Source organism: Pteronotus mesoamericanus, unplaced genomic scaffold, assembly GCF_021234165.1.
Source record: "Pteronotus mesoamericanus isolate MK-2021 breed Mesoamerican mustached bat unplaced genomic scaffold, CSHL_Meso_final contig_164, whole genome shotgun sequence".
NCBI lineage: Eukaryota > Metazoa > Chordata > Mammalia > Chiroptera > Mormoopidae > Pteronotus > Pteronotus mesoamericanus.
Genome location: NW_026555065.1, coordinates 21,664,567 through 21,690,425, shown reverse-complemented (window position 1 = coordinate 21,690,425; position 25,859 = coordinate 21,664,567). Strand labels below are relative to the sequence as shown.

Below are 25,859 nucleotides of genomic sequence, written 5' to 3'. Positions count from 1 at the left end.
TTATAGTGTCAAGTCAACATAGACGTTCCTATAACCTTTGATATCCTTAAACTTGTTGCTTCTCAGATTAGCTTGTATCTGCCTTTGGCCACTCCTGAAGGGAACAGTCTTTAGAGTGATGCTGGCCCGTTGTTGTGGTTTGAGGACTCCAATCCTGCAGCAGAGAAAGGGCAATGTCAGAAAACTGTAGGCATTGTAATCACCCCAAAGCCCTTTTCCACTCAGTTAGCTGGTTTCCCCTTTCCCAGTGTTCTCAGAGCCTGGCTTGGATAGCGCTGACCCCCAGCTAAGGCAGAAGAGACAGCTGACAACCCCCAACACTCACAACACTCTCTGCTGTTTCTTGAAGAAACCACTTCCTTCCACAGTCAGCACACAGTCTGCAACCTGCTCCGAGAGAGGATTTGAAAATATCACCTGGATGGCAAGTGGCTGGTTCACAATGGCTGCTCCTAGGACCTAAACAGAGAAATCCATAGGAGAAGAAGGAGCAGAGAATTAGTCTCTTCTTCAATTCACCAAACTCTTGTGGAGGGCACTGTTCCTTAAATCTGTTTCCTGAAGAGCTGGACTTCCATGAGCTGTGTTTTTCCAACTGGGGATTAAAACCAACTTAATGGGCCCTGGCTAGTGTGACCCAGTTGGTTGGAGCATTGTCCCCTAAACCCAAAGTCTGCGGGTTTGATTCCTGGTTAAGGCACATGCCTAGGTTTCAGGTTCAGTCCCCGGCCAAGGCATGTAGAGAGGCAACTGATCGATGTATCTCTCTCATATCGATGCTGCTTTCCCTCTCTCCCCAGCCCATTCCCCTCTCTCTAAAGTCAATAAGCATATCCTCAGGTGAGGATTAAAAAAAAACACAACTTAATGGGTTGTCATTAATATTAATAAAATGAAATAGACAAAATATCAGTGTATGTCACACAAGATATTGTTATGTAGATACTTTTGCTTCATTTATACATCTATGAATGTTTGTAAAATATTTTACATCAATCAACCCTGTATATGGAAAAGTCTAATAAATTGGGAGTCTCCAGTGATGTTTCCTCTGTTCCAATGATTATCTCCAAGTATAAAATAATCAAGAGCTTTCAAAGGATTATCATACATAATCTGAGTAGATCGAATATTCTTTGGCAGTTTTTGTTTGTTTCTTTGTATTTCAATTCCACCCTATCCCCTCTCTCTCTGTCATTGTATATGGCTCATTTCTTTCATGTGAAGAGTTTATTCAGGGCTGTAGAGACAAGGAAGCAGCCTCAGCAAACCTAGAGGCACTTTTGGAAACTCCCCCAAAACAGATTCCCGGGGCTGGGCTTGCCAGATGCACACCACCAGGGGGCACAACAGGCTCGTGTGGCAAGTGCCAGGAGGTTGCTTGGCCTTGGGGAGGCAGCACTGGAAGGAAGGGACACAGAACGTCAGAGAAGGAGGTGTCCTTAGAGGCCATCTAGTCTAACCCTCTCAATTGACAATTCAAGAAGCAGAGGCCCAGGGGTTTGTCCAAGGATTCACAGTCAGCCAGTGTTCTTCCTCTTCTCAGATCCCTCCCATTTGAGCTCATGTTGACCCTGGGGAAGGCCAACAGTGGGAGGTAGCACAAGAAAAGGACCTCTTCATGGCCGCTGCTTAAGGTCCACCCGTAAGATATCTAATGGTGCAATAGGATGGCAGCATCACCCAGTGATCTCAGATAGGCCTCCTGATGCAGGTGGGAGGTGCCTGGAAGCACCAGGAGAGGCAGAGGAAAGGAGGGACTGCTGCTCTCCTGAGCAGGCTCTCAGAGGGCTCCAGCCCCTGCCGCTGATCCCAGGAGCCCCCAGGTCACCTGTAAGGCTCTTGCCTACATTAATCATGATGGCAGGATACACTAATGTGATGATCTTGTCCACCAGGATCTTCTCAGGATTGCTCTTCTCTTCTCCCAGGGCACTGATACGAATCAGCTTGTCTGTTGACAGGTACTGGCTGTACTGGGAATAGGGGATTTGGCAGGGATAGGTCTTTTCTAGGGAGAGAACACAAGGATGAGGTGAGACTGCTGGAGAAATCAGCTGTGCCTGGTAGATATCGGGACCCTTTTATAGAGAGGAGGAAACCAACATGTACTGAGCCCCAGTGAAGTGGGTACCAGGTGTTCAGGTGGAAAGACTGAGAAGTAAAAAGGCTTGCCCAAGGTTATTCTGCTGATAAATGGGTGAGGTGAGCCTTTAACCAAAGTTTGGATGGCTTTAAAACTCAGGTTTTCCCCCATTAAGCCAGGCTACTTTCCTTTGCGTAGTGAGAGAAGGGTAGGAGGAAGAAGAAGAGACATAGGGAAGGAAGTAAGGGGAAGATGAGGAATCTACTGGAGGGGACACCAGGAAGATGGTGTCACAGGGGTCTGCCCCACAACCCTTGTTGGCTGGCTTAACCCCACTGTGTGTGCACAGAGTCCCCTACGCCTGTACACAGAGCCCATACCTTCTTCAGGAAAGAGCTGGATGAAGGCTGTATCCTGCCAGAATGGGGGCAGAGGACTCCCATCATGCAGCAGAGACTGAGCACTCAGGTTCACCTTGAGGTCCTTGAACTGGAGTGACATGTTGAGGGCCAGCAGGAAAAACCTTATGTCCTGGCCCATGTTGGGAGGGTCAAGCAGCTGGAATTTCAGGGAGACTTGGATAACATCGCTGGGCCGAAGGGAAGGTGTATTCAGACTCCGAGGACTGTCCTGGCTCAGGGGCATGGGCCTGGAAGGCTGCGAGTCTGCTTGGTAGTGGTCTTGGGGCCCTCCAGTCTTCAGCTTCTGAAGAGCTTTCAGAAACACTTGCCTCTCCTGGGGGGAACCTGGGAGGGCAGAGATGGCACCAGCTGTGGGCCAGGCTGACCCAGGGGCTAAGCCATGGCTGAACATCTTTCCCAACAGTCCCTCCAACACTGCAGGGTTGTTAAAACCCTCATTTCCAACATCAACCACTCCCTATAATTCATCAGGTACTTCCTAAGTGTCAGGCTCTGCTAAGCACATCACATCAACCATGAGAAAGATGTATTATTATTATTCTATAAACAGATGTGGAAGATGAGGCTCAGAAAGGTCATGTCAGTTGCCCAAGTCACACAGCTTGCAATGGTCAGAGTCCAAGTGGAAACCAAATCTGACTGATTCGAAAAAAAAATCTGTGCTCATGACCCATAGGCTGTCTTTTCCTTGTGGGAAAGATGAAGGCCCACAAATGTGGAGAATAAGACTTTTAAAGGCAACAGAGCATGATGTGATTTCCTGTTCCAGCACCAAATTATTGGTCAGTTGTAGACTAATTCCTGGAAATGTAGAGACTGAGAAGCCAGTTGGGAAAGAAAAGAGGAAATTCCATCAAGCTGAGTCCTAGAGCACCCAGACCTTAGGCCTAGGGAGGCTCTTTGGCCAGGAATTGCAGGAATACCGACCGACCGTGCTATGTTAATGACCCCAGCAGCTCCCTTCACTGAGTACTTACTGTCTCCAGGGCCCCGCTCCACTGCTCTAGTGCATCCCTACAGACTCCCCAGGAAGAGGCCACTTTTGTCCCCTTGCTCTGGGGATTGTCCTAAGCTCTGTTTCAGGCAGAAGAGGAGCTTGAGCCGCTGGCTTCATGAATCCAGGGAGGTGTGGATCAGATTTAGCTCATTTGTGGTCTGCTCCTCCCTCAGATATTGTAAGGCTGGGTGGGAAGAGACAGAATACTGCCTGGCTGAGCATCACACTCAGAAATATAGCTCCAGACCCTCCAAGTTCACAGGGGAACCCTGCAGACCTTGTAGCAATTGTTCTCCATGCCCCACCCACCTCCCCTTGATACTTGCCATTTCAGCGCCCCATGCCTTAATTTCAAATTCTAGCATCTGCTACTACTCTTTGCCTGAGGCTTTCTCTGCCATCAGAGTGGACCCTGCCCTTGTATGGGGCAGGGCAAAAGTGCTAGGCAATTTACACCCCCCAGGAGCAGCCCTCAACCCCCAACCAACAGGAGTTGATAGATAAATAATAGCCCCTTGCCTCTTAGGTGGGATAAATCTAGGGTGTTGTTTTACACTTTACACTGAATCCCTGATAGGGTGGCCAGATTTAGCAAATAAAAATACAAGGTTATTCATTTTGAATTTCAGATTCACAACAAATAATTGAGAGCATGGTTAGACTAAAGCATTATTCATCCTGTACTTTGCCTGGCCACCCCACTGGCAGAAATCCCCAGCAGGACTGATCTCCAGCGGCCCAGAGTGCTAACGGGCTTGACTGGGCACTCTGCATAGCTATCTCCCCTTCCCTGTCTCACTTGCTCACTCTCCTTCCTTCCAGGAGTTCCTGGATTGCCTCACAGATAAATTTGAATCCTTGTCTCAGGATCTGTTTCTGGGCACCCCAACCAAGGTAATCCCAGAGTGCATAAGGGTAGGGAGGGATGGACGGCATCACTGGGCTCTGCTCAGTGCTTCTCTTGCTGGGTAGCCCCTTCCTGGGCTTGGATTCTGGAGCTTATCTATATTGGCCCTAACGACCCCCATAGACAAACCACAGATACCCACTTGCCAGCATTCCCAGCAATTGCTCAGCGACCTGCCTCCCCCACCCTCACACATTCCTGACTTGCCTCTGCTCCGATCTTGCCCCTCACCCTGCTTCTGACCCTCATGGACTGCATATTTTTGCTTGGCTGCTTAGTGATTGAACCCGGTGGTTGGTCTTCCTCAATTTCCAGAAATTAGTACAGAGTTGACTAACTAAGCTGTCCCTTTGCCCCTTCTGGCTTGGGCAAGGAGTGCCTCCCAGGTCTCCCATCTCTCCAAACCATCCTCTGCAGGGAGTAGGCGTGAGAGTGAACATATAGCCCTATATTAGCCTCAGTGCTCACTGGTGGTCTGACCTGTTCCCCAAGCACTCAATGAACACAGTAAATTAAATAATAAGTTAAATAAAATTAATTAAATTAATTAATAAGAAAGTTTACTAACCACCCCCCACCCCCACCATCTTCATTGGGAGGCCAAGTTTTGGGGAAGACAGGAATGAGGGATTCTTATGCTATTGGTGAGATGCCTGTCAATGGCCCTATATTCAAGGTGAACATCTATGGAGGATGCTCACTGGCCTGTGGGATGTGGGGTGGTGGAGGGCATGAGGAAGTGAGGTAGTGGGGACAACTGGGAACTTGAAATGGAAGGGCTGAGGAGACAGTGGACTGGGTCCTGCCCCACAGATGCCCTCTGGTTCCCCAGAGGCCTGTTCCAGCCGGTTGGATGGTTCCCTGGGGGAGGGGAAGGTGCGCACAGAATTTAGACTCTGAGAGAGGCTGGCTTAGTCATACCTTCTTCATACTTGTAGTTCTCTGTGACATCATCCCGCTCATCACTGTGGATGCTCTTGGTGCTGATAAAATTGCCAACAGCATTCGTGTCCCGGTGAAGTCTCTGCTCCTTCCCTCCATGGATGAGCCAGGACACACAGTCGGCATTCACCATGGAAAAGACGAAGGCCGTGTCATAGCTCAGATCCACATCTCCCTCTTTGATGGCTCTGACCGAGGCAGGGCCGCAGCAGTACAGGCCTGAAGGAGAACAGAAGAGCCACGATGGGCCGGGGCCGTTGCTGCAGGGACTGGCAGGGGCAGGGGCGGTTGCTGTGGGAGTGGGTTCTGCCTTTCTTCTGGAGGGCCTCACCGTTGCTCGTCTCCTGAGGAGTGGCATCCAGCACCTGCCAGCCTCCGTAACCGGGAGGGAGGTCATTTCGGGCCATCCAGCACTCATTCCAGACATGGAAGTTCCTGAGGGAAAAGCCAGAGGAGTCAGTGTCAAATAAGCTAAGGGAGAGTTTGTAGGGCTTGTGTTCCATCTGGAGGAAGACAGGGGATGATAAGCAGATGGACTGCCAGATAGAAAGACAAACTTAGCACCCCCAGGCCTCCAAACCTCTGTGGGTGAGTGGAGACAGCTCTTCCTCTGGTGAGCCTCAGTTTGCCCTGGAGGGGGCTTTCCTCTATTTGTGAAGAGAGAATGAAGGCTTCCAGAGCCAACAGAAGTTGAAAATCCTCACTCTCTCTCAGAAAGGTCCCTGTGGCCCTTTCCTGTGTGTGTTACTGACTCACAGAGGCAGTTACGTCTTTGTGTCTTTGGGGAGGAGATACCAAGCCCTGGGGGCTGGTAAAAGTGGGGACTGGGAGTGTGAGAGGGCATCCGGTTCATGCGCACACTCCTGCTGGTGGGGTTTGCCCTACAAAGAGACTGAGAAGTTGTCTCTCACCAGACAGTGTCCTTCTTCTTATTCTCCAAAATCCTGCCTGTGTTGTCGTAATACTCGTCTATGATTAGGTTTCCGTCTGTGTCGTGACCAGAGTCAAAGTTGGTGATCACGCGGGTGGGGATCCCCAGGCACCTCATCACTGGAAAAAAGGTAGAAAGTCTTTTGAGGTTTTGGATTCAGGAGCTCTATGGGTTCCTGGAGTTGGGGCCCTGGGCCCAGGGAGATCATTCATTAGGCAACTTCAGGACTAGGCAGGAGCTCTCTGGGGCACTGGGTTGGACACACTGCCAACCTTCCCCCCCACTTTCCTGAGCTCCTCTTCCTGGCACTCACAGAAGACACTCAGGACAAAGGCTGCAGATTGCTCGACAAGCACTGCCAGGGCCAACAGAAAGTCTAGCGCGTCATGAGTTCCCTTGCCTGGGCCAGCAGGACGGGACAGGCACACCTCCTTTGGTAAGACTCAGTGGTCTGACTCAGTCTCACTTCTCTCCTGATCATAAATTCCCTTCTCCAAGCCAAATAGCTGGAACATCTTCCTTCCTGTGGTTAAGGATTGTTGGCTGAGAACATCAGATTCTTAGGCAGAGTCCTGTGGTTTGGACTCCCTGTTTTCCATGACTGGATAATCTTGGCAGCTTCTCAAGGAAAGCACCACATATCCAGCCTGGAAGGGAAGGAAACTGTGACAGGAGCCTAGAAAAGGGAGTGTGTTGCTGGTGGAGAAATTCTGGGCAAGAAGGAGAATGTTGTCTTGATTCCTGAAGGAGAAGCCTTTCCCTTTGCCAGGCAACTTCTTTTCTTTGTCCTCTGCCATATTTCTCCCACTCCGCACTCTTTCGAGCGCAGCAATGTCCCCCAGGCCATCCTACCACCAAATGCCCAGGGGATCCTGGTCCCCTTAAGTGTAACAGTGGCAGCCCACCCAAATCAAGCATAATCAAAATCGTAATATAATATCTACCAGCAGGCATGGTGTTCTCTTACATACTTTATGCTCAGGACAACTCTATACAGAAGTTGCTCTTGTTATTCCCATTTTACAGATGAAGAATTAGAGGCTAAGAAAAGTTTGCTTACCCTGACCAAAGCCACACAGCTAGGAAGTGGCAAAACTATACCTCAAGTTCTGGCTTTACTGCTAAGCTTGTACTCAATTCTGGGTCAGTATCATGCACACAGTTCAGCATTCTAGTATTTTCACATCATTACATATCCCAAACATTTTCCTGTGTTATCAAGTATTTGCCAAAAGCAAGATTTCTAGTGGTGGTTATTTTTAGATATTTTGTTGGTTTCCATTTTTTCCCCATTTTAAATAATGCTGTGATAAACATCTTTATAGAGCAATATTTTTTTTTCCTCCCTTGGGACAAATTCTAGCAGGTAGAAATGCCTGAGTAAAAAATAGATATTTCTAAGGGTTCTTCACACATACTACTGTCACTTTTTAAAATGTTCATAATATTTGGTTTAAATACTTATTCATATTAAACATTTAATTGCTTATAGATTTTAGTTTGGGCTCCTTCTTATACTTTGGCACAAAGCCTCTCCCAGGCTAGGGTGTGGACACACCCCTGCATGTAGCCCAGAACAGGGAGGAGAAGAGCCTGAAGGGGAACCTGAAGTTCTCCTTGGAGTGGCAGGTCTGCACAGGGCCAAAGAACAAGGGCAGGGAGTGAGTAGAGCTGACAAGAGAGTTGTAGGTGGAGGTGGCACAGGACACCTCAGAAGGGAGGGTGAAGGTTAAAAGAGCTGTCACTGAAAGATTGTGAGACAGGAGTGATGCAAGAGCACTCAAGTGACTCGAGAGCATTGCATGGGCCAGGATTTATGCTAAGATTACAGTCAGACTGGTGGATAACACTTATGGTAATAAGAGAACGTGCCACGGAGGGGCGGGTAGGGAGAACAGGGAGCAAGCATCCATTCTCACCCTGATGATGAGTTCATGAACAGCCACTTGAAATGTCAGTGCTGGTGTCAACTCCTGCTCACTGTGGCCGGATGGGCACAGAGTGTCTGCTCAGTCATGTTGGAAGTGTGTCATCTTTAACCTGTGAACAAAACTTCTGTAGGCTATCGCTCCTGATGATTCCGTTTGACGTGAGATCGGCGTGACTCTTTCACTTACAATTTTGTAGGAGCTGAGCCCCTTGTAAAAGAGAAACCCATAGGAGGTGTGTTTGTGTGTGTGCACCCAGAGGCATACACACTCACACTGTGATACTTTTGGAAAAATGTGGACAAGATCACAGAGTTGGAAAAGAACTAAAGAGTTCCCAAGGCATATTACACAACACCCCTCTCAGCGTGAATTACTATCTCCCGTAGCTCAGTCATTTAGCACTTATTCAGTGACAAGTGCCAGGCCCTTGCTATGAACCAGGCAGTGAGTTAGCTTCAGGGTACACAAACATAACAGACATTCCTGCTCTCCAGGAGGTGGACACTGTCCGGATGGTGCATTAAATCACGAAGTCTGTTTCAGGACTGGCTCTGAAGGCCTCTCATGAGTTCTTCCCCTCCATCACCACCCCTACCGCCCCATGAGGAAATGTAGCTCCAATTTTTGCAAGAGAAATTAGTGGAAAGATAGAGTTCAATTTATTTATTTATTGAAATTCATTTGGTCAACTTTGCTACCACACTTCCTTGTCTTATACTGAAAAACAGAGTCAAGGCCCCAGCTAATAAAGTAAAAGTAATTGCATTTAAATGTGATAAATTTTAAACATCTTTTAATTTCTCCCTGGTTGCATTAAGCTTCCAAACTGTAAAAGTACCACTTCCTGCTCCTCCTGTCATGCCTTTAATTGTTCCTCATAATAAGATGGCTTGGTTTTTCAGATAGGGTATCATGAGGTCATATTTGAAATATCCTCTCTTGTCTGCAATGGTAATGAAGTCTAAAACTGCTCTAAAAAAATAAAGCCTGTTTAAAAAATTATAGACATGTAAAGATTTTTCATAATCAAGAAAAATTTCAATCAATAGAACTAGATCCAGAAATGACAGAGATAATGGAACTAGCTGACAAGGACCTTAGAATGGCTATTTTAAATACTATAAATATGCTCAAGAGAAAGTAAATGAAAACATGAATATAATAAGAAAAGTAGAAGATAAAGAAAAGACCCAATGAAACTTTTAAAGGTGAAAAATCCACCCTGGCTGGCGTGACTCAGTGGACTGATTGCCAGCCTGAGAACCGAAAGTTTGACGGTTTGATTCCCAGTCAGAGCACATGCCTAGGTTGTGGGCCAGGTCCCCTGTTGGTGGCATGGGAGCGGCAACCATTCTCCCCCTTTCTTTTCTCTCCCTTCCCATCTCTCTAAAGATAAATAAATAAAATCTTTTTAAAAATAAAGGCGAAAAATACAATCTAGAAAACAAAAACATGCTGGACAAAATATTGCACAAAGATAATAATATACTTATTATGAACATACCTTCAAATAAAATGCTACATATTAAACAATCAAAATGTTTCCCTGTCATGGGAGGAGGTGATGGAAGTTGGTTATGAGATAGATGAGGGAAATCAATTAATTATATTTTTTAAAAAGAGGGGCCAGAACAGACCTATTATGATAAATGCCATGATGTGAGGAATATGATTAATTTAATCCTAAACACTCCAAGGAACAAAGGAAGAAAATAAACTAAAAAAGTGGTAGAGAATATAGGGAACTGGAGTATGGGGGGTGGCTAGAAATACCTTTTAAACAAGAGCCAGCCAGACATTTGGAGCCCAAGAGGCAGAGATTAAAACACTATGAGACTAATTATAATAGCTAAAGATTATGTAAAACTAAACATGTGCTAGGCATTTTTCTAAGTGCTCGTCATATATTAACCACAACCCTGTGAGGGAACTTTCCATACAATCCTTGATGCCTCATAAATCCCTGGAGAATAATGGTAGATTTGTGTCGAAACCAAAGGCTGAAGCAAAATAACACAGCAGGGCCTTGGCTGAGTTCCCTCTTTGAAAGAAAAGTGCTCAGTAAAAACAATGAGGACAAGACTTATTGTATTGAAAAGAAGACCATAAGGTAGTTTATAGTGAGAAGAAATCTTAGATTAGTTTTGGGTGAAGAGAGGAGAGTCCAGCACCAAGCACTCAGCCTCCTGATCTTTATACATCATTTCCCACCTTGGTTCAGGGCCCAGGGCCCCACTTTACAGAGGATGCCACATAGACCTGCTTACAGTCACATGTGCAAGTCTTCCAACCCTCAGCCCCTCACTTCTGCGCTCACTCCTACCCCATGCACTTGTGGGCAGGAGCCTACCAGGCCCAGGTACATTTCCAGGATGCCTGGCTTTAAAAAAAACTTTATTGAGATAATTCACATACCATAAAATTCACCTGTTTAGAGCGTACAATCCAGTGGTTGGTAGTATACTCACAGATTATACAACAAATCCCACTATCTAATCCCAGAGCATTTCATCACCTCAAAAATAAACTCCATGCCCACTAGCAGTCACTTTCCATTCTCCCCTCCCCCAGCCCCAGACGATCAGTAACCCATTCTGTCTCTACAAATTGGCCTCCTCTGGGCACTTCACATATATGGAATCAGATAGTAGGGGCTTTTGGACACCTGGCTTTGGGGAGAATCTTCAGGCAAAAGAACATCATTTCCCCCTCTGTTCCCTTGTCACAACACAAGGCTTCCAGGCTGCTCCACAGACCTCAGCCGAGGACCGCGGGGCCTGGCCTTGCCACGGGAGCGGACGGCCAGAACGGGGAAAGCCTAATGACTGAGAGCTGCGGGGAAGCTGGCCCTGAGCATAGGAAGGGTAGGCCAGGGATTTCTCTGAGCTTCTCAGAGCAACAGACAGCTAACCGCATGTCAAGGAAACAACCCATCCAAAAGTCGTAACTTTATCTTTGAGGCATCCAAAGTCTTGTTTCTGTGATTTTTCTTCAGGAACTTGAAGTCAGTGTGTTCACATGTAGAAAGGCAATACTAGGAGATGGAGCTGCTGGGGGCAGAATGTACTCCTGAGTCAGACACAAGTCACTTGGTCACTTTTAAGCCTCAGTTTCTCACCTGTAAACTGATGGTAGTGACAGCTACTTTGCACATGGTTGTGAGGATTAGAAAGAGTGAAAGTGCTCAGTATGTGCCTGAAGCATAGAGATGCTGGATAAATGGCAGCTGCTAGGAATGTTTGTGCAGAATGTGGCTTAGTGGTTAGAGCCTGCCAAGCCTGGATGTGAGATTAGCTCCACCGCTCAATTTCCTCCTCTGAGAAACTGAGATTGCTGGTAAGACCCACTTCATAAGGTCATGCGGAGGATCAAATGAAGCTACCCTAGCTAATATGGAACACTCACTGTAGCCAGGCTCCAGTCGAAGAATTCTCCATATATGAACTCACTCAATGCTTTCAATAACCCTGTGACAAAGGTGTTACTTTCCCCATCATATGTCTGAGGAAACATGAGGCACACGTTAAGTGACTTGCCCAAGGTTACTCAGCCAACTAATGTTAGTGCTGGTGTTTGAACGCAAGCAGTCTATCTCTGGAGCCCACATGCTTCACCATTACTCTAAGCTGTTAAAGTTTTAGCACAGTTCCTGGCACAAAAGAGTCTTCAGTAAACACCAGTTATTGTGATTGTGAAATAATAATAATACTTTGGTAACTGAATATGGTTAAAGAACATCATATATACCTGACTTTTATTGGAAAACAGAGACCAGGTCTTACTTGTTTTTGTATCAAAAAGTATTTGAAGTGCCTAGCATAAAATAAGGACTCAATAAATAAGTGTTATTGGATGAATGAATGAGTTTTTAAAACTGATATACTTATTAATATATGACATGGTAGCCCTTTTGGGGAAACCTGGTGGTGACTGAACTGTAGTTGGACCCACTGCAGCCCACATTTGACCCACTTTGCCCAACCTTTTGCTTCCTAGGTCACTAAAGGACTATTATTCTCATAAACATTTTAATTGATCTGTTCTGTTGCATAATCTCCATTCACTCCACCTCTGTCTTCACTCAGTTCCAGACAACCACACCCAAACCCCTGTCCCTTGCCTTTTACATGCACACACACTGGCACATTATACTCAAGGGTTTTCCCATGCACAGGAAGACTCCCTCTCTATTGTGCGAGGACAAGACCGATCCATTCCCTGCCTCAGTTTTGCACCTCCTCCCTGGGTGATTCAAACATTCTAGTTTACCCAAATGTCTGTGGCTCTGGGTATCAAAGCTGTCAAATTACTGGTTCCTGACAGCTCGGGGCAGGGAATGGCGGGGGGCAGGGATCCAACCAAAAAGAAAAAGAGCTCATGGACATGGACAAGAGTGTGGTGATTGTTGGGGGGAAGAGGGTGGGTGGAGGTGGAAGAGGGTAAAAGGAGATAAATGGTAATGAAAAAATACAATAAAAATGAACTATTAAAAACAAACAAAGAAATTCAGGGATCCTTTGAGCAATCGAAGTGCCCAACTCAATATGGGGCTGTGTAGATGAGGGGGAGGAACAGCTCAGGATCTCCTCCTCACCAGCCCATGTGAAGTCACCCTCTGTGGGTGTTGACAGAAACTTCCCTGGGCTCCTGGACAGAGGCTCAGCCTTTTGTGGGCAGCCCGGAACTCTCTAGGCTTCCTCCAAGATCCTGAAACTGGGCCCGGACCACACATGCACACAGACTGCACCAGGCTTTATCTTATAGGGAACTTCTACACAAAAGGCCTCAGTCCTCAGTAAGACCAAGCTGTAGGCCAATCTGGCCTCCCTGGATTGCACTAGAGACCTGCTGTGAGCAAAAGCTATGCTTGGGATCTTTCCCCAGGTAACAATAACTTCCTGCTTGTGACCCAAGTCAGGTACAGGGATATGCACCAAGTCAGGTGCAGGGATATGAGAGCTGGTGTAGGCATGGAGGGCAGGGTGAGGGTGAGGGCTGGGAGCAAGGGTTTGACCCTGGGTGAGGTGGAAGAAGCCCCTCCTGCTACCTGCAGTGTGTGATTCATTTCCTGGGTGTCAGTTTCCTCACTCCCCCAAAATTCACTCCCCACTTCCTCTGCTTGCTCCTCTTGCCCCATGAAACTAGCTTCCATTTGCCTTCTTTTCTATGTATCTATTTTTTAGCTTTTCTTCTACTAATATTGCATCTACTCCCTATCTGAAAAGCTGATCTACCGTTTCCCTCATCCTCTAATTCCCTGCCCTGAGCCAGGCCTCCAGGCCCTCTGAACTTGTGACAACTCCAGATTCACTGTCACTGTACTTTGGCTGCCATCTTGCTCTGGCCCTGCGGCCCATACGCCTGCTTAGAGATGCACATCTCCCTCTCCTGTGAACATCTTCATTACAACCCTTCCTTGTGCTAATCAGTTTGTAAGTTTTCTAATAACTTGGCCTCTCATCTCATTCCTATCTTGCAGTGGACAATTTCCAGCCAGGTTCTTGGGAATATTCTGCTACATTGTCCATTCTCAGAGGAAGTGAAGGGCACCAGGTTCTGGGAAGCATGTGATTTCTACCTCAAAACCATCCTCTGACATAAGCCCAGATATGTGAAGCCTGAGGTTACCAATGAGGCATTTTTGCCGGAAAGGGCTTCCTTCCAAATTTTCCTTGATGCGAACTGTGTGAGATGGGGACAAAAATTATTTGGAGGGCTAATACATGAGCCATTGCACGTTCTGGTAATTTCATGGGGATCCACCTACTCCCTACCTGTGCACATGATGGCTGCAAAGACCCAGCACTGCCCGTAGCGCACTGGCTGACAACCTGTGGTGTGCCACTGTTTCAGGATGGCCACGCTGCCAGTCCACTCCGCAGGGTTGGTGCCGTCCAAGTAATTCTCACTCCACTTCCCATTAAGCACCCCATTGTCATCATTGCTATTGATCTGAAGAGAAGCCACATATAGTAGAGTTAGAAACATCCTTTTCCTCAACAAGATGTAAGGCCCACGGGCCTGAGACACAGAGGAGGCATTAGTCTCACTTTACCTGGGAACTTCTAGACCAGCTGGGGAAGGGGTAGAGATGTGAAGCTGGCTATTCTGACTTGCACTCTGCTGTTAATTAGTTTATTATTCTATTTCTACACACTCTCTTACCCCTATTCTCCCCATACCTTGAAAAGGTAGAGCTTGGCTCTGATAGTTTTTAAAAATACTTCAGAGCAAAGGAAATTTAGAAACATTAAGACCATTTCATAAACTAAAGCTACACTCAGTCTTTCACAAAGCATGCAATTTGGAATTAATAAACATGGTGGCCCACACCCAGCTATTTCAGAGTTCAGTTGAGAAAACCTGTTAGCCATAGTCTTTCATCAGCCTTATTCAAAATGGCTTTGAAAGAGACCCTGTGCCTCTCAACTCTCCATTCTCCCATTGCCAAGGGTGGGATGAGGGCAACTGTGAGTGGCACTGCTTTCTCCCCCTCTAGACATTCCCTGGGTGGGCAAATCCAGACCCAGCCTCACCATGGCACACACCACTCTGCTGATGTAGACGGGACTTCCCCTAAGGGCACAGTCTGTAGCTGGGTCAGTCTGGAAGTTCAGGCTCTTGTCTAGCAACTTCAGGCAGATATCTATGATATTCTCTTCAAACTGCAAGGAAAGATGCAGAGAGGCAAGGCGCCAATGCTTGGCACATGTAGATATGGAAAGAAATACATGAGCCACACCACCCAGCTCTCCAGTGGAGTATGTTTGTGGAATACAAACCCACTTGGAAGGTAAATGTGTCCCATAGCACAACCATGATCTGCCTCCCAGGCAGGTGCAGGGTCTCAAAGCTCTGGGGTCAAAACTCACCCAGTTTGTATGCCCTGCAGGTCAAATCCCTGGAGTTTTTTCTAATGCGTCTGACTGGCTGAAAAGTCTGTGTCTCTCTCTTCTCTCCTCAATCTCCACAATCTTGGATCTCATGGCACGTTTTTGCTAAAACCACATTGCCTCATCTTCTACCCCCACCCCCTGATTCCAGATCACCATTGGCAGTTACTGCTGAATCCACAGCGCCTGTGACTCAGTGGGGCTGTAGTCTGAATAATAGCATGTGAATTATGGAAATTTACTACCCAAGGCAGGCTGACTCCTTGTCCTCCAGGCTTGGTATGAATGCTACTTGTTCTGTAGCCCAGGCCTAGTTTAGCTTCAGAGCCCTAGCTACATCTCTACTCAATAAGCTCAGTTATAATAGTGTAGCAAAGGTCTGTCTTCCCTGGCTAAGTGTGTGCTCTGTTTCTCTCCAGTTTTTTCCGGGGAATTTACACCTCAAATCTGGCACAGTGCTCAACACATAGTAGGGACTCTGAGCATTCTTGTTGAATGAGAGTCAACAAATGCATTGATTTCCATGTACCACTGGACAATAAACAGGATCAGGAGGCTCTCTAATCTCAGGAGGCTCTCTAATCCAGCGTCCCCAGGGGACAGCTTGATCTGTTCACTTTTCTGCTTTAAAATGCTAAAAAGTCCCTGTGACCTACAGAATCAAAGCTCTAACCTCCTCTACAAGACATGTAAGAGCCTCCCTGATCCATCTGGCCTTCTACTTCTCAATACCCTCTCCCTCAAGCAACGCCAGATTCCTTGTAACCCCTGTAGCAAGCCAAACTGTTTCTCACCTTTGTGTCTTTGCTCACCCTTCCTTCTGTCTGGGATATTTTCCCCTACCTCCCTTCTCTTGGTTAACTCAGTTAAAGTATCTCCACTTCCAGGAAGGTTCCCGACAGCCCCGTGCCCAACCAAGTGCTCTTCCTCCAGCCTCTCAGAACACCCTGTGCATGTCTGGCAATCTTTACATATCATGCTTCATGATAACTGACCTGCCTTCTCCTGGAAGTTCCTGGAAGGAACTGGAGTTCCTGGGTGGGTGCCTTTAGCTGTCCTTCCCTTTCTAACCATGTTGCCCAAATCAGACATGATCAGCAAAGAATACCTTCCAACTCTCTATGGTTGCTCCTCTAGAGTCACATCTCCCTGGGGTCGTATCTCACATCTTCCTGGTACCATGTAGTTCCCATTTGTCAGCAGTTATGGATGAACCTTGCATGAGGGGCACCTTTTCACCCTGCCCCTTGTGTTCTCCCTTCCCTTGGATGGGCCATGAGTGAGGCTGAGACTCACCTGTCCATAGTTCCAGGGGCAAGGGTAGATCCAGTTCTTGTTCCCTTGGTAGATGAAGCCGTAATCATTCATGACATACTCCTGCCTCTGGGGCTCACTCTCCAAGTAGACAGCATCCCCTAGGAATCAAAGTGGGAGAACACAAAGCAGAAAAGTTATCTAGCTCCTCCTGCCCTATTCTTATGCCCAGAAGGTCGGAAAACTGAGCTCTGAGGAGGAAACTGGGTGACCACAAGAGGGGCAACAAGACCTACTCTCTGCCATTCCTCAACACCAGCAACAGGTGCAATGTGGATATGAGGCGGAAGAGGAAAAAATTATCTTTGGTTGAATTTCTTGGTTTGCAAAGCACACTTATATCCTAGCCCCATTTTAAGATTGAGGAAATAGGCTCAGAGTGATAAATAACTTGCCAAAATCACACATAAGTAAAGGGTGAAATTTGAATACAGCCCATGTGACTCCATGTTCTATGCTTTCTGCCTTACTCAATCTTGGTTGGAAAAGAACAAACCAGAATTTAGGGGTTGGCATTGACATCATCATTCCTTGTGTAGGGCACAAGCTTCAAAAGAGAAGAATCCACCAATGTCATTTTCTTCCCTGCATCTCAGCGGGGGGTCCTCAGTACACGCTGGAAACCCACAGTCTTGGAGGCCAGGAGGTGGGGGCGGGGTGTGTGTATGTGCGTGTTTGTTTGTTTGGGTGGTAGGGCCTCTTCATCTGGCTGATGGGTAAGAGTTCTCAGCCATAAAATAATAAGGCAGTGGGAGGTGGTTAGAGATATTAGAAACTAACCAGGGTTCTGGGTTCTGGCACAACTCAGCAGGCCACTTTGAGATAAGGTTGGTGGTGAAGGGAGGATGAGAGAGAGGAAGGAAGAGGACCATCCTTTAAGTCAGAAGTGAGAACTTGTTGAATTTGGTCCTGCCCCAAATCCCACCAGACCCATTCTTTACTCTCAACTCTTCCTTCCCTCTTCCTTCTCTTCCCTCCTAGCTTGTTCTGTATTCTGCCCATAACATGCGGTAGGTCTAGGTAACTACCTCCAGGTAGATCTAGAGAACAGGGATTGTGGGACAAGTGGTGCTAGGATATTCCCTGTAGCTTTGCTTGTCTAAGACAAAAACTAGAAACAGCCCAAGTGTTCATAAATAGGGAACCAGTTAAAGATATTTGATGCATCCAAGTGGCGGAGTAATTACAGATGTTAAGAAGAATGTACTGATAGGAAAATATGTCCAAAGTTGAATTTTTAGTGGGGAAAAAAAGAGCATGCTAAGTATTAAATAATCCCAATTATGGTATGTATGTACTGTATAATCCCACACACATGCATATATATGCGATAAATACATAGTTGATTAAGCAGAGAACATTTTTGTAAGGCTACACAAGAAAATGTTAAGAGGATTTGGAGATAGGAATAAGGTTTGACTTTTCATCTTTACTTTCTTTTTTGTTTTGCCCTTTACTTCATTTCACAATGAAAAACTCAAGTTAACTTAAAAATGTATGATAAAAATGTATGAAATTTTACGAGTGCCCAAACTTAATTGTAATTGTTTTCCTTTTTAAGTGAATATGACTTTGTTCATAATTTTAAAACTCTAAGTAAGTAAATAAATAGCAAGTTCTCCCTGCTCTGTTTTTTGGTGTTTGGGAGTGGATGCTGAATGCATGGGATTGAGGAGGTCTGTGGATTCCCAGGGAGCAGGGGCACAGAATTCCTTGCTCCTGGCTCTATGTGGCATTGACAAAGGGACAGAGACAAGGGACCCCCACACAGCCACCCTGTCTTACCTGAGCACCAGGGATTGAAGAGTAGAATGAATTCCCCAAGGCGGTAGGCCGTGACAGACCCTTCGAAGGAGTCAATGTGAACCTTCAAGAGGTACCGACCCACAGCCGCCGTGGGAGGAGCATACAGGCTCACCTCCAGGGAGACGGCCTTGTTGGTCTCCAGGGAGGCCATCCAGGGGCTGGGGCTACGATGACCTGACAGACTGAACACAGCCCGAGTCCCCTTGTCCAAGTCTGGCAGCGGTCCTGGGAGGGAAGCAGAGCTGAGGCCCTCTGAGGTAACCTCCCAGCTCCAGGGAACCATCCCCCCACCAATACATACACACCCCTGCATGCCAGCAAGGGTGCTCACCAGTTTCTACCACGAAGATGATGTTGTCCAGGTCTGGCTGGAAGCCCCGGTTCCTGAAGTACAGAATGATGTTGAAAGCCTGGCCCCGGCGAACAACGAGGTGGTCAGAGCTGATCTCCTCTGTGTGGTGCCGCATGTTGTTCCAGGTGCTCTGGAAGTCTGTGACGGACAGCTCCAGCCCTGCAATGGGGCAGCCAGGGGCAGACAAAAGGGCAAGGCTGGGACTGTGGTCCAATCTTGTCCAATCTTGTCTTCCTAGCTGTGCAAACTTGAGAAAGAAGCTTAGCCTCTCTGAGCCTCAGTTTCCAAGTGAGTAAAATAGAATCCATAAAACCAGCCTTATAGGGTTGATATGAGGATTAAATGAGGCTCCGTGCATTCAAGTGCCTCTTTTTTTACTTCTTTCCTCCCTTCTTTCCCTACTTCTCTAACCCTCTAATCTTTCCACCCCTATACCCTCCTGGAGGTGCATGGTTTTCTCTCTCCGTCCAACTCCTTCTAGAGGACTGGCCTAGTTTGGTTGTTCCCTTTAGCACAGTATGTCCCCATATTCAGGCCAGCATCCACTTTCTTGAACACAAGTTGAGTTTTACTTTCCCCTGTACCAGCATCCAGATCTGGTAGAAAGTCCCCAGGCTAGCTGCTTCAGGGTTAACGACCCCTCAGTTAGCTGCTGTGCTTTTAACAATGTGCTGGCTCTCTGACTACCACTAATGCCATGTGCCCAATGCTTTGGGAGCCGTAATCCTGAGGACAGTCAAAGAAAGGCCTGCTGCCAGCCTCCTGGAGCTCCTGCCGAGACACAGACTGACCTCACTGTCCTCCCAGTGCACTGCTCTCAGAAGGGATCTGTTTCTGACTTCTTTGTTCTATCATGGTCCTATCATGGTCCCCAGCCACCTAAGATCACAAACTTTAAGTCACAACTGGCTCACCCATCTTCTCAGTCTATCTCCACTCATATGTCATAAGTCCCTTCAGTCCTTCAATCAAAATATCTGTGGTGTCCATCTGTCCCTTTCCACATTAACATAATTCCTCACTCCTAGTGATGGTAACAGCCTCCATCAGGTCTCCTGCTTCCTGTCTCTCCTCACCGCCCACCCCTTAACACATCACCAGATTAACTTTCCTCAAGACAATTTGACCATTCCATTCTTTTGCTTTGAAAGCTCTGAGATACCCTGCAGCCCACCATACAAAAGGCACATTCCTTAATCTGACATTCATGACCCTTCATACCTGGCCTTAACTTAGACTTGCATTCTCACTTCTCAGCACTCTCAGTATGGGTCTTCCATCCAATCTGTCTTCAAGCAAATGGAGGCCTTACCTGTCCATGCATTTTGATCCTTCTGAAGCTCCAACTCAGAATGCCCCTTAACTATCTAATCAAATTTCACCTGTCCCCTAACAACTGTTCAAGACCTGCTTCTTCATGAATCCTGTCCCAGTTGGCCCACTCTTCCTCCCTTCTTCAACTGATCTATAATATATGACTGCATCACTCATAGGAAACCTTAACTGCTCAATTGACAAGTTAATATGCTCATTTGTTCATTTACATCAACCAACTTTTACTGAGAGCCTACTGGTTTTAGGCTCACCATGAGATATTCAGATATTTTTGTAGTTACTTCTTTGTCTGTCTTCCACCACTAGATTAAACCTATGAGGAGAGAGACCTAGCTGTTTTGTCTCATCTGTATTTAAATTTTAAGAAATATGAACCAAAGCATTTGAAAAAATCTAACCTTCTTTCATAATAAAAATACTCAATAAACTAAGAATAGAAGAAATTTCTTCAACCTGATAAAGGGTATCTATGAAAAACCCACAGCTAACATGACACTTAATACTGAAAGACTAGATGCTTTCTCCCTAACATAAAGAACAAGATAAGGATGTCCACTCTCACCCCATCTATTCAACATTATACTGGAGGTCTCACTAGTATGGCTATAACAAGAAAGAGGGAAGATAACACGTGTTGGTGAAGATGTAGAGAAACTGAAACACTCATACGTTGCTGGTGAGATTGTAAAATAGTGCAGCCACTTTGAAAAGAGTCCAGCAGTGCCTCAGAATGTTAAACATAGAGTTACCATATAACCCAACAATTCCACTCCTAGAGATCCCACTCTTATATCCAAGATATTGAAAATATACTTTCATGGAAAACCTGTACCTAAATGTTAATAGCAGCATTATTTTTAACAGCCAAAAACTGAGAATAACCCAAAATGTCCATCAACTGATTAATGAATGAATTAAATATAGTATATCCATACAATGGAATATTATTCAACCATAAAAAGAAAGGCTGAATACAAGGTCTGTCCAGAAAAATCTAGCCATTGTTAATATAATGAAAATGGCTTGCGCGATATTGATGTAACCTGGCAGCCAAGGACAGTGGACTGGAATGTACATGTGTGAACAACGACAACTTCACTAGTCACTGGGGGTGGTAGACGCTGTTGAGTAAGAATGTGTACTATGTGTCCTTCGCATTCAAAATGACTGAGTAACTAGAGCAATGAATCTGCATAAAATTTTGTGTTAAGCCTGAGCATTCTTCTGCAGAAACTATTTGGATGATTCAGAAGGCCACAACTAGGGGCAACTGGTGATAGGCAGCTTCATCACGACAACACACCTGCTCATGCATCACGTCTCAGGCAGAGTTTTTGGTGAAACATCAAATCCCCCAGGTGACTCAGCCCCCCTACTGCCCAGATTTGGTGCCCTGCGACTTCTGGCTTTTCCCAAAACTAAAATCACCTTTGAAAGGGAAGGGATTTCAGACCATTGATGAGATTCAGGAAAATATGACGGGGCAGCTGATGGAACTGGGAAAACTGTGTGAGATTCCAAGGTACCTACTTTGAAGGGGACTGAGACTTCATTGTCCTATGTACAATGTTTCTTGAATCTTGATCTTCTTCAATAAATGTATATTTTGCATAATAAATGAATGGATACTTTCTGGACATGCATTGTGTACTGTAACATGGATAAAAGTTAAAAACATTATGCAGAGTGAAAGAAGCCAGACACAAATACCACATGTTATATGATTCAATTTATATGAAATATGCAGACTAGACAAATTCATAAAGACAGAAAGTAGATTAGGGTTTAGCAGGGGCAGGGAGGAGGGGAAAATGGGGCATTATTGCTAACAAGTATGGGTTTCTTATAAAAGAAGTATAAACATAATGGTCAGCATATTGTAGGTATTAAAGAATGTTTGCTAGGTTGAATAAAGTTCTCTATCTTTTGCATAACCACCTTGTACTTATTTCAAATTTCAGATTCAATGAATACCTTACCAAGGGCCTGTGTACTATGTGACACGCACTGTCCTAGATACCCTAGGACAGCTTTCCTATTGAAGCCTCCCCACCAGAGCAGAGGCATGAGAAAACCAAGGTTTAGGCAAATTAAATGTCTTGCCCAAAGTTAAACCTAAGGTTACTGGCCCATGACCTATACTCTTTCCATTACCCAACAGCTGCCGCCTGTTGCTGGCCTCTTTTCATGTTCAGAAAGGACATACAACACACTGCCAGCTGGGAAAACACATGGCTTTTTCCTGGTAGTGGAAAAGATGCTCATTTCTTTTGGAGACCAATTGACTAGACAGAGCTTGCTAACTGGCCCTGATTCAGGCTGGGCACATGACCCAAACTACTCAACAGGAGCAATAGCAGCAGACCAACAGCAAGCAGGGGGCCAAAGCTCATCCTTCTGGATACGTCCTGGGTCAAGTTAATATCTTCAGCCCAGGCACCAGATATTCAAACAGGAGGTTCATTTAACATTGGGCATATTTGTTCTTGATATGCAGAAAGAATGGGGTGAAGTGATCAGTAAAATAGAAAGAAAATTAAAGGAAGGACTTCAATTATAAAAATAATTGAATAACTTCAATTTTAAAAATAATTGATTTTAATATCCATCCTAGAGAGATAATCTCACACAAGCACAAAGAGGCACAGATAAGAATATGCACTTAAGCCCTGGCTGGTGTGGCCAATGGATTGAGCGCCAGCCAGTGAACTAAAGGGTCGCCAGTTTGATTCTCAGTCAGGGCACAAGCCTGGTTTGTACGTTAGGCCCCTGGTGAGGGTCACACGAGAGGCAACCACACGTTGATGTTTCTCTCCCTCTCTTTCTCCCTCTGTTCTCCTCTGTCTAAAACTAAATAAAATCTTTTTAAAAAATAAATTTTAAAAAAGAATATGCACTTAACATTGCTTGTAAAACTGAAAAATGGGAAACAACTTAAATACCCATCAACAGAGGACTGGATGAATAAATTACTTATATCCATAATATAAAATACTATGCAATGTAAAAAATATTGAAAATCTATAGGTACTGAGTGGCATGGAGAGAACTCCAGGGCATACTTTTGAGTGTCAGGTTATAGAAAAATATGTACAATATGATTACACCATAGATGTACAAAAAAAAGAAGCCACACATGCTAATACTATGTATAACATTGAGCATATATATGAATATAAATATATAAACAAAAGACTGGAAACAGTGGTTTCTCTGGAGATCAGGCTGGGTGTGGGCTGTCAATAAGGGAATTATAGCTATAACTGTAATTATTGCTTTATTTTAGTTCAACTATCTATTGATATATTTCTTGTGTAATTGAAAATTATAAAATCTTAACACAAAATAAAAATTTAACACAAAACAATAAATGAAATAATGTTGTTATGTACATTTGTAGAGCTTTTAGCTTATTCTTATGATTTCAACTAATCTTTTGTTCTTTGTAACAGCTCTTCTCGAAAGAGGAAGTTGATACAGATAGAAGAGTAATGGTGGAAAAATTAGCTAAGATGAGGAAGAGATCTTCTGAAGTAGGAGAAAAAGAAAAGATGAAGGTTCAGAGACTTCTGAAGAGAGAAGACAACTTCAAGATTGTCTAGTCCGACCCCCCTCATTTTTTAGGCATGGAGGCTGGGAACTACAGAAGTGACTTACTCAATGTCAAAGGGTCAGCTAGTGGGAAAAGACAGAAACCCCAACCTCCTAATTCCTGTTCCTTACCCCTCACACCAGACTATGGAAGCAAGGATGTTGTTGTGCACCTCTTTGGCTGTTTACCTGCTGCCATCTACCTGTCTCCTGGTTCTCGGGCTACCAATGAATTCTGAGGTTCCTGGAGTTTCTACTCTTTCTGCCTCTGTTCTTCATTCACTCCTTTCTTCCTCTGAACGCTCCATCTCTTGACTTCATAAGCCTCTCATCTTCCTTGTCCCTGACCAGCAGCCCCTTGAACCTACCCTACCTTGTGCCATGGTGGCTGCCTCCGGTGCCCCCACTGCTCCCCACACAACAGCAGGATGGCCTGGAGCTTCAGGAAACTGGTCCTGGAGTGTCTGCTTCCCCTTCCATCCCCAACACTCTAGGAGACACTTAAGGCAGGGCTGAATGCTGCACAGCGACTTGCTTACTGGGCAGATCCCAACTGGTTTTCTCACTTGCCCTCCAGTTTTTCTTGGCAGTGTTCCTTGGCTAAGACAAAGTGTCATGGCCAAGGATCTGTCAGGGCCTTAGGCTATGTGGGCCTTTGCTAGCTCTTGGGCAATGGGGTATTCTCTGGTGGCTGCTGTGCTGTGCTGTGGTGAGGGAGTCAGGTGGGAGAGGTAAACTAATAGGGCTTCTGGAGATGTGAAGAGAGGCTGCACCCCTGCAGAAAGGAGTATTGGGGCCCCAAGACTGCAGTTCACAACTGAAACCCAACCCTAGAACTCTTCTTGGCACCTGAGCCCTCTCTCTAATCCTAAAGAGTCACTTCCAGGACATCAAATGCAACTGAGCCCATTCTGGATCACTTTGGTATGATTTTTTTGGTATTTATTTTTTGGCAGAGGTATTGTCTTGGGTGAGACCTGCCAGGTCCCAGGTGACTTACAAATAAAAGCAACAGAGGAATAAAACTTGGGAAGGTGTGTGGAAGAGTTTTGGAAATAGATGAGAGAATGGGATGCTGGCGAGTGGCCTTGATTCTAGTGAGAAAAGTACCAGCCCTTGTAGTGAGCATGTGAGGAAGAAAGGAACTGATGGGAGAAGAGAGACAAAGGAGGGTGGGGCTCTTAATGGGGAGTGGGTGGGGCGCTGTGAACCTTCCTGCAACCTCATCCCCCCTTTATTTCCCTGCTGTGGGACACTTCTCCCTGTGTCCCCTTGCTTTCTGGGTTCTTTGTCCTCTCTTCTCAGAAACCCCAGTCAACAGCTTCTATCTTCTCTCCTGTATTTTTAACTCTCTGTCCCCAATCATATTTTAAAGTGTGTTTATACATGTTCATATAGAATTCACTGCTTAACACACCCTCACCCACCTTCAATCCAGAATGGAATTCCTCTCTCTCCTTCCTCCTGAATCTCTGGTCTTAGTGAGTGAGGATAGTGCTGACCTAGTCACTCTGGGAGAAAACTGGCTACCACCTCATTCTTCTCCATCTTCCTGACTTCCCTTAGCCCATCAGTCACTGAGTCCTGTCCAGTCCAACTCCTGAATCTCTCCTAAAACTGGCCCTTCTTCTCTTGCCCTTGGCCCTTCCTTCACTGAAGCCTCCCCTTGCCTGGACAATAGTTCCCAACAAGCCTCCCACCCATCCTTTTCCCAAATGAGTCACCAAAGTGGTTTATCTGAACTGTCAATTCGGCCAGGTTGCTTAATATCCAACAGGTGGGTAAAGTACAGACTTGTCAACGTCAGCCCCAAAGCCATTCAGGATCTTTCCCTCCCCACCTGAGCCCAGGCAGGCCAACCCCTTCAGTTATGCGATGGAGACCTGCTCTTCTGCACCTCTGCATTCTCGCCTGAGTTGGTCTCTCTCTTTTTGAAATGTTCTCACACTTGTCTACTTTATTGTATCCAGACTCAAACATTACCCCTGGGAAACTTTTCCTGACTCTATCTCTTCCACACCAGGTTTTCAGGGCTGCCCCCTTTTGTGTTTCCTATCAGCTTAACGATACTCCACATTATAAACACTCACCTATCTTACCCCCAACCCTACTAAACGCCATGGCCTGTGGCTTGCTGATATATCCCCAATGCTTAATAACGATAGTGGCTAACAGTAGAAATAGTAAATAGCTTTTACATTCCAGAAGTTTTACTTCTTTATGTGCATTATCCCACCTAATTTTTATACCATCCCCATGAGTTGGGTATTATTATTGCTCTTATATTACAAATGAGGAAGTCAAGACTTAAAGACATTAACTAGTTTCCCCAAGACACTCACTAAGAACTGG

The 25,859-nt window shown here is 45.7% G+C and overlaps 1 protein-coding gene across 2 annotated transcripts; it reads right to left on the bottom strand.

The window, feature by feature from the left end:
- On the bottom strand, nucleotides 1-23,890 carry TGM5 (transglutaminase 5). 2 transcript variants are annotated; one of them, XM_054565106.1, is made up of 13 exons: nucleotides 23,881-23,890; nucleotides 18,561-18,740; nucleotides 18,209-18,454; nucleotides 16,406-16,524; nucleotides 14,753-14,881; nucleotides 13,991-14,168; nucleotides 6,266-6,404; nucleotides 5,686-5,789; nucleotides 5,334-5,573; nucleotides 2,467-2,832; nucleotides 1,851-2,011; nucleotides 326-459; nucleotides 1-154 (listed from the first exon to the last, which is right to left on the bottom strand). In XM_054565106.1, the coding sequence occupies exons 1-13, from the start codon at nucleotides 23,888-23,890 to the stop codon at nucleotides 1-3; spliced, it is 2,160 nt and encodes a 719-aa protein (XP_054421081.1). The 2 variants fall into 2 exon arrangements, with proteins under 2 accessions (XP_054421081.1, XP_054421082.1); XM_054565107.1 differs by lacking the exon at nucleotides 18,209-18,454.
- Nucleotides 23,891-25,859: the final 1,969 nt, after the last annotated feature.

Coding starts and splice junctions, on each gene's coding strand:
- TGM5 (XM_054565106.1), bottom strand. Junction 18,455..18,560: donor CATCTTCGTGGTAGAAACTG/GTGAGCACCCTT, acceptor CTTCCCTCCCAG/GACCGCTGCCAGACTTGGAC. Junction 5,790..6,265: donor AAGAAGAAGGACACTGTCTG/GTGAGAGACAAC, acceptor CTTTTCCCTCAG/GAACTTCCATGTCTGGAATG.